Source organism: Juglans microcarpa x Juglans regia, chromosome 8D (genome assembly GCF_004785595.1).
Source record: "Juglans microcarpa x Juglans regia isolate MS1-56 chromosome 8D, Jm3101_v1.0, whole genome shotgun sequence".
NCBI lineage: Eukaryota > Viridiplantae > Streptophyta > Magnoliopsida > Fagales > Juglandaceae > Juglans > Juglans microcarpa x Juglans regia.
This window is the reverse complement of record NC_054608.1, coordinates 29191039-29199278: the sequence shown is the minus strand read 5'-3', so window position 1 is coordinate 29199278 and position 8240 is coordinate 29191039. Positions and strand designations below refer to the sequence as shown.

At 33.4% G+C, this 8240-nt stretch overlaps 1 protein-coding gene across 1 annotated transcript; it reads right to left on the bottom strand.

Annotated features, from left to right (window-relative positions):
• LOC121243639 (alpha-dioxygenase 2-like) lies at nucleotides 1–6414 on the bottom strand. The gene is made up of 10 exons (XM_041141758.1): nucleotides 6226–6414; nucleotides 5869–6132; nucleotides 4288–4437; nucleotides 3225–3358; nucleotides 2629–2842; nucleotides 1947–2092; nucleotides 1336–1569; nucleotides 884–1086; nucleotides 526–769; nucleotides 1–422 (listed from the first exon to the last, which is right to left on the bottom strand). The coding sequence occupies exons 1-10, from the start codon at nucleotides 6328–6330 to the stop codon at nucleotides 197–199; spliced, it is 1920 nt and encodes a 639-aa protein (XP_040997692.1). The 5' UTR covers nucleotides 6331–6414; the 3' UTR covers nucleotides 1–196.
• Nucleotides 6415–8240: the final 1826 nt, after the last annotated feature.

Below are 8240 nucleotides of genomic sequence, written 5' to 3'. Positions count from 1 at the left end.
AAAATTGTATCGAGTATATACATATTGATAAGGGTATGAACTTGCAACTTTACGAGATACTCTTCTACGTGCAAGCCACTGTGGTACTCGATAAATCATCCACATTACTGATATGACAAAACTTCATATTAGCAATGTGAAGGGTGTCTCCGGCTTGCAAATATGACTTTTTTTTTTATAAGATTACTACTACTTATTACGGAGCGGATCGCAAGTACAAGGGTATGTAGTTAGTTGGATTTGGCATCGAACCCCATACAGAGAAAGCACTGGAACACCTCATCCATTTCCTTGTCATTTCAGGGAAATGCCGATCAATCACATCCTTCAAAGTCTCGGTCTTGTTAACCCATTCTAGCCCTTTCTCTGTGTAACTTTTGCAGTTGAAATTGGTGGTGAAAAAGCGATCGGCTTCTAGCCTCCTGAACAACATGATCATATATACCAATATAAGCATATATAATTATTATTACCTAGGAAGATTTAAGGTCTCATTTTGTTCTCAACGGTATTGGATGTACGTACCTTGAAGCAATTAGAAGGAAGATAAAGAAAGCAGTCTCACTTATGGCAAAGCCTTTGATCTTCTTCTCTGCATGCAAACCAACTAGCAGATCAAGCTTCTCCACATCATCTCCATACACTTCATGCAAAGCTTCAACAACTTTGATATCATCCGTCAAATCTTCCCATTTGCTTAAAGGAATCATCAACAAGTTCCTCCTGAATTCATTGTACCTAGCAACTCCCCTTTCTCTATCTCTATAAACTAGTGATCAAGAGTGTTCATCAAATTAGATCTGGAATGAAATTGATATTAAAAAAAAAAAAAAAAAAAAAAAGGAACATTATTGTAGAACTTTGAAGCATGAAATTAATTTACTTTCCATGGTTGCCATATCAACTGGATCCGGTCTATCTTCTCCATTAATATCATGGGCTACAAGGTTTCTCATCCATGATGGATAGTTCCATAATGTGATTGCCCCACAAGCTTGATGACCCATTGATACCAACATTTGCTCCATTCCAATTATTGAAAGTTTTCTTTCCCCTTCAGTGCCAACCAATTCCCTCACAGGCACCCTGAAGTTTCATACGTACACAGTCAGGAACAGTTTCGACGGTTCCGTTCAATCTCGTCCCTAAAAATTATTTTGGTAGACTTTTTGAGACAATAGAGACGAAAATTTTCCATCTCCAAGCATATTTTGGACAAAGATCAGGTTTTTTGAGACAAAATTAATTACTTATACTGAGAAATCCCATAAAGGGTGAAAGAAAAAGGAAAAGAAAACGCACTGTGCATGGGAAAGGGAAAAGGAAGGTACGCACTCTTCTAGCACAGGAGGGCATTTGTCTTGATCTGAAGTTGAATATGTACTGATATCCCTCAGGAAAAACTTATCAGGCAGAAGTGAATGCATTCTATAGACACTAACAAACTCTTCAGTCAGTGAATAGGGAACTCCGTGATCTCTCGGCTTCCTTAGACCAACCAAACCACTGAGTATTGGTCCCAATATATGTCCAAATGTATCCTTAAATTTCTTCCCAAAAAACCCATACCTGCAAGAAAACATGGTTTATGATATGATTTTCAGTTTGTGTAAATTAGAGAACAATAATAATCATAATTGCACCAAATTATATAGAATAATTCTACATACAATCATGAAGTGCGTAAACGTTGCGTAATCATCTTGAAAAAGAGTGGGGTTCACTATTAAAAAAATAATTTTTTTCATGTGGATCCTATATTTTATTCACTTTTTTCAAAGCGATTACACGACCGTTACATAATTCACGGTTGCAAATATCTTTTCTCAATTAGATAATATTAATATTTGTTGATTTTATCATTTTCCAAAGGGATTTATAATAATTTTGTTATTATAACTTCAAATTAATGTAAGAACTTACTTCTTTACCATTTCAAGTCTTACCAATTGATCCTCATCCCTGCTAGAAGAGTATCAGTCCTTAAGAGTTCAACAGTCCAATCAATAGTGTGGATTTTAGCAATGACAGCCGAGGTCACCAATCTTGCATGCCTATAGAGCTGCTCGTCATCCAAATCAGAATAATGTACCTAAAAGCAAAGAGAAATAAAAAGAAAAAATCGTTAGCTCCACATACAATACATGTTACCAAGTTATTCATCAGCCCGTAAAAGAATGCTAAGTTATTCATCAATTGCATATATTATCATTCATATTGTTGATTGCATATTGCCATATTAATGTGAGTTGTCAATCCAATATTCTAAACTTATTGGCATTAACGAATTTAAATTCGAGCCTTTTTTTATAATTGGCATCGCATTTTGCAGAGTTATTTTTATAGGAAAATACTCTATAACTTTATAATCTGACGAATCACATCATATCACATCAGTTTGTGGGATTACTTTTATATAATCTATTTATAGTTATAGCAATACTCATTTTTATAACAGTGAGATGAAATAAGCAATTTTGATCTTCTGCACGCGATATAGTAATCATTATTGCAATTTTCTAAATACAAATCGGTGAGAAACCAATTAATGAGAATTAGGTATTGGAACTGTTCAAGTACATAATTAAGTATAAATAAATTAAAAAAAATTATGAACACATGACTTACTTTTAACAAATCACATATAGCATTGTGCTCTTTGACAAATAAAGCTTGTAGGAGGGAAAAACCAGCCCAGCAATTTCGTACATCACCCGAGATGGGAATACCTTTCTCATTATGCTGAAGCAGCCCATCTTCTGAGACCTTCAATTTCCCATCTTTGAATGTTCTCACCCTTTTCATGCCCTCCTTGTTATTCCCATAGATTACACTTCCATCCCTAGTCATGTCAAAAGTAGTGCTCAACTTCTCATAAAATGCACATATTCTTTAATATGTAAGGAGCTTTTCGTATTTTTTTTTGAAAAAGTTGAGTTTTCTGTTAAAAAAATATTGTTTCATGTTGACTTCAGACTTAACTACATTTATCAAATGGAGTGCGCATAACTTACATATTTTAAGACTGTAAATATCATTTATCTTAATAAAAATAACGAGATACTATCCTAGATCATCTTTCTAAAAAAAAAACCTAATAATATTACATTATGATGGAAGGTCATAATTAATAAATTAAAAAATAATAAAATAACTTCATCTTTTTAAAAAATACGCAACTGATAATATTAAAAAATTTGTTAATTAATTTCAGAATTACTTACCACCAAGGAGTTCTTGTATTCAAAGTGCCAATCTTTAGATCTGGCGAACCAGTAGAAACCTTTTTGGTCTTAAAAAACTTGAAAGATTTCAAGGGACACCCACTTGAAATTTCATCAGGAGCTCTCAATTCCACCTGTTTTAAGAATATTTATGCAACAATAATTTCTCTAATTTCCTGATTATTAATTGCTGAATAAACGTCGTGTCTAAGCATGCAGGATCTTCATATATAAGCCACTGTTTGGTTGAGCCATACATAGATTACTTTAAGGCCTTCAATCCCAAAAGATTTCATGCCTTTAAATGTTGAAATATGATAATTTATTTTTGGGTATTGATAAGTAAAAGTTCCAAATAGATAAATCTAGCGAAAGTCATTTTGTTAAAAAAGATGTTGCTTATACTCTGCCCTCCCAAACATACCTCTCAAAGTTATCGCTAATACCTTTGTACTTTCTTTTTAATATTAAAAAAGACACGTACACACAAATGCACAAGCATAACTTTGAAGGTACAATTGAGAGGGCAACAGAGTAACTCTCCTTGTAAAGAAATGAGTCCTACTAAAAAAAATATATATTTTTTGTACATTTTTCAAAGTGAGTTTACTTTTTTTACAAAGAGACTGCGAAATTTGTCTATTTTAAATTTGTACGAATCATTATTCCTTATTGTTATTCTAAATAGTACTAAATCAAGTGATTGTAATTGCTGTGAAATATATCTGTAAATATATATATATATATATATAAATATATATATATATGTGGATGTAATTCTGTTGGAGATTTGTCATTACATGCACTAAGCTGGTTTGAGTTCTTCCATTCTTCCAATCTTTGTTTTCTCATCATGGCTAGATATCATTAATTATGCACTACAAGAAAAACGTTTATATGTTATCAGTTATATGCTACGTACGTACAAAAATGACCATTTTAATCCTTATCAAAATGAGTCAATTCTTATTACAAATAGTCATTTTTATTGCAAATAATCCATCACAAAATATTTGTTTTTTTTTTTCATAGTGATACTTTAATTCACTTAATTTATAAAAACCTGTTCAGTGTCCTCCAAATGATCAATCCAGTCATGAATCATGAACTGTATCCATGAGCAGGCTATCATGTTGAATTGCTCTCCATTGTCGATGAACTTTTTCCTTGCCAAAAGCTTTGAGGCTACTACCGTTGGGTGAGGCTCTAGCAACTGTAGAGAAACAAATAAGAAACTATGAATTAAAATAAGAAAGTCGTACGGCCATGAAGAGATTTCACAAAAGTAAAGTTTCAAATTAACATAGTTTGATATATATGATACGTTAGATCTACTTTACAATAAAAATAACCTTACTATAATCTAAAGTACTATATATCAAACTACGTCAAATATTTATAAATTTCTCTTAAAATATCGTTAATTTATTTCTTGTAAAAAAGAAAACTGGGTGCTTCATTTAAAAAAAAAAAAGTGATATTTAATTGTAATATTTGTTGTTTTGGAAAAATGGATAGATCAAATGTCACTGCCATATATATAATACCATAAATGAATAGCTATTAGGGGTTGTTTAGAAATAATTTTCATCTCATCCCATCCCATCTCATCACATCTCATTTTCTTCTCAAATATCATTCAAACACAAATATTTTTAAACTAATCATTAAAATTTTTCTAAACTTTAAAATAAAAAATAATTCAACTTTTTCAAATCTCAAAACAAAAATTATATTATAACAATATTTTAACTTCATAATATTTTCATATTCAACTTTTTCTCTTCTGATCTTTCTCAAAATCTAAAAAAGACTTAAATCAAATTATCTCATTACCATTCACAAACTATTTTATTACTATTCAAGAAATTCTCACAATAATTGTTATCCTAAAAGTTTCCCTCCCCCCTTTTTTTTGAGTAATACTACGTATATGTGTGAAATGTACAAGTGTCATGCAGTCGCTTTGAAAAAGATTGAGGTTCACTATTAAAAAATTAATTTTTTTCATTTGGATCTTATATTATTCAATTTTTTTAAAATGATTACACGACACTTACACACTCACAAATATAACTATATATATATATTTATATTTTTTATAACGAAAGCACACTCCCCCACCCCAAAAAAAATAAAAAATAAAAAAGGATAGCTATTAAAGCTTCAGAGCATGAGGGACCATGCAGCTAAATCATTTAATTGGCAAGTTGACTTGGCACCGGCAAAAACAAAGAAAAAGAAAAAATTGCCTTGGCTATTTTCAACGAAGTGTGGGTAGTACTAGCCCTGAATAAACATTTTCGCATGAGTACCACAGGAAAAATTAAAATCAAAATCATTTCTAACTCGATCGCTTTTAAGTTAATTTGTAACTTTAAAATTAAAGTTCATGCAAGTTTTAAGCATATTAGATGTTAAGAGAATTTCAAATTTTCTATGAATATTAACAGTAAAATAGTTTTAGTAAAATAATAATAAATAATTTATGAACTGTTTATAAATAATAATAAAATATTATGAGACGATGGTATAAGCTCCCAAACACATCCTTTAACGAGTTTCTGTTTCCCTCTCTTTTGATAATTAGGAGTTGGAGGCCGGAATGGGTTTCACGCACGCTAGCTAATTAATTAGGCCTTACCCCATATCTTGAAGTAGATGGAGGCATGTTGCGACCAAAAAAGGTTCCTTGGCTGCCGACTGTGTCATCAGTAGGGTGATTGCATGTTCCATCGGCCGTCCGGTAGGCGAACTCTTCAGTGTTATATCTCCGTCCATAGGTTCCACCTCCCACATGCAGCAGATTATAACGTTGGTGCAAGTGTCTTCTGATCCCTAAATAAGCAAGTCCAAGTAGTACTGGTAGTCTATGCCATATCCCCAGCTTGTCCACCAAGTGCACAACCTAAATACCATACATAAACAATAAAAGTAGTATCTCTGATGCAATACATGCATGATACTACAGAGAGAGAGAGAGAGAGAGAGATGTACTAACATAGAAGAGTAAAGTGTCAAGGAGAGTCATTTTGGCCACGATTTGCTGAAGTTGTGGGTGGATGAAAGGACGTGAAGTAGTACTGAAAAGAGAGAATATTGCCATTGATTTAATGGAAGATTTTTCCTGATGTTTTGAGGGTGTTGGAGATGAGTATCTGAGACTGATCGATCAGGAAAATAAAGAATAGAGAGCTAGCTAGAGAAGGGTCTGAATTTAAAGAAGTTGTTGTTGTTCCACGCTGGCCCATCATGTAAACGTGTCTGCAATATGCATGTATATCTGAATTTATAAGAGATGAAGACAAGTGTACGTACGTATTACCATGATCTACTCCCTCCATTAAATGCTCCATTATGTCGTAGCGGATGTCATTCTTCAGTAGTCACGCCTTCAATTAGATGCCAAATTATTGGCCGGGTCAGTTTCATCGATCGGGTGGGGCAGAAATCAGTTTGATATATGTTGCAATATGATCTTCGTGGTTTTGTTGATATATTTTCTTTTAATCAACATTTCATTAAAATCAAGTAAAAATACAAAAGGCAATAAACCAATTATGATTTGAGCCTCTACATAAGTAGGGAATCACTCAAAGAGATGTATAATTATTATATCAAAGATTTTATGTGCAGTTACTTTTGCGTTTTCTTTGTGCACTCCAATAGTGTGATTGGTTGCGTCTTTTTTTTTTAATATAAAATAATTAATTTAATCAATCACATCAGTAGAATGCGTAAAGAATACACAAATGAAGTACTAAAAAGTTATTGTCAAAGGCCGCAACTAGTAAATTAAATGAGTATTGCAAGCAGCTAATTCATAACGTTTTGTTGAAGATTCTTAGTACTTCCACTACTTCATCTCCCGGCCACTTGAGAAAAGGGAGAACATAATAGATCAATAGAATAGTTAGAATATTTATTAGAAATCTTTGGCAACACCAAAGGCATGCATGTACCTATATTAATGGGATAAGTAATGCTTTCGACACAAACAAATTTCATAAAAGTAAATGCACAAACTGCACGTAGTTTTACATGATACACGTTAAATTATAAAATTACTTTATTATAAAGTAGATCTAACGTATAATCATTCGAAGATATGTCGACAATTTGTGAATTTACTTTATTAAAATTTTTTTGTGATTGTAACACTTCTTATAATGGTGTGTGGTTACCGTACTAGCGCAATGGTAGTTCAAAAAAGCTATTTACAACCGGTTGGGGAACCGGCGCGTAACCGAGGCCTACGTGGCACTGTTTGGAAACGTCGTCATCCCAATTTGAAATGAAGACGCGCAAATACAGCTTATTTGCCTCATTTCTTTCAGAGCAAAAATTTCATTTCCTCCCGCTTCAATCCATTGTTCCTATCGTCTTCACCCAACCAGGAAGACGATCGAACGAAGCTCACCTCCTGGTCTAAAAGCTGCGAACCACGAACCACCACGAACCACGAAACAGGGGAGCCCTGTCGTCTTCACGGAACCACTTGGTCTTCTGGGGCGAAGCACGAACCAAGGAGCCCTCTCGTCTTCTCGTCTTCATCGAAACACGGAGGTCTTCTACAGCGAACCACAAACGGCGGAGCCCTCTCGTCTTCACCGAACCACGGAGGTGAGCTGGTTCGAACCACGGAACCCTGTCAAATGTGAAGCCCTAGCCCGAAAACTCGAACCCGAACCCTAACCCTAACCCTAACCCTAACCCGAACCCGAACCCGAACCCGAACCCTAACATCAAAGATTTTCCCTAATTCAAAATCGGACCGAGTTTGAAAATCAAGTTAGTTCTCTGATTGTTATATTTTCTTATATATTGTTGAGCTCCGATTAATAACTTGGCTTTGAATCCCTGCATGGAATCATAAGAAAATTGTAAATGTTAGTGGACTGAATTTCTATTTGATGAGCAATGGATTCTGAGGAATGTGTATCGAAATTGTAGAATTCACAGAAAAATCAATTTATATTGTCAAACTTTGTATTTGTCAAACAATTAGAATTATTT

Coding starts and splice junctions, on each gene's coding strand:
- LOC121243639 (XM_041141758.1), bottom strand. CDS start 6,330: ATGGCAATATTCTCTCTTTTCAGTACTACTTCACGTCCTTTCATCCAC. Junction 6,133..6,225: donor TTGACACTTTACTCTTCTAT/GTTAGTACATCT, acceptor TATGGTATTTAG/GTTGTGCACTTGGTGGACAA. Junction 1,087..1,335: donor TGCCCTCCTGTGCTAGAAGA/GTGCGTACCTTC, acceptor ATGAAACTTCAG/GGTGCCTGTGAGGGAATTGG.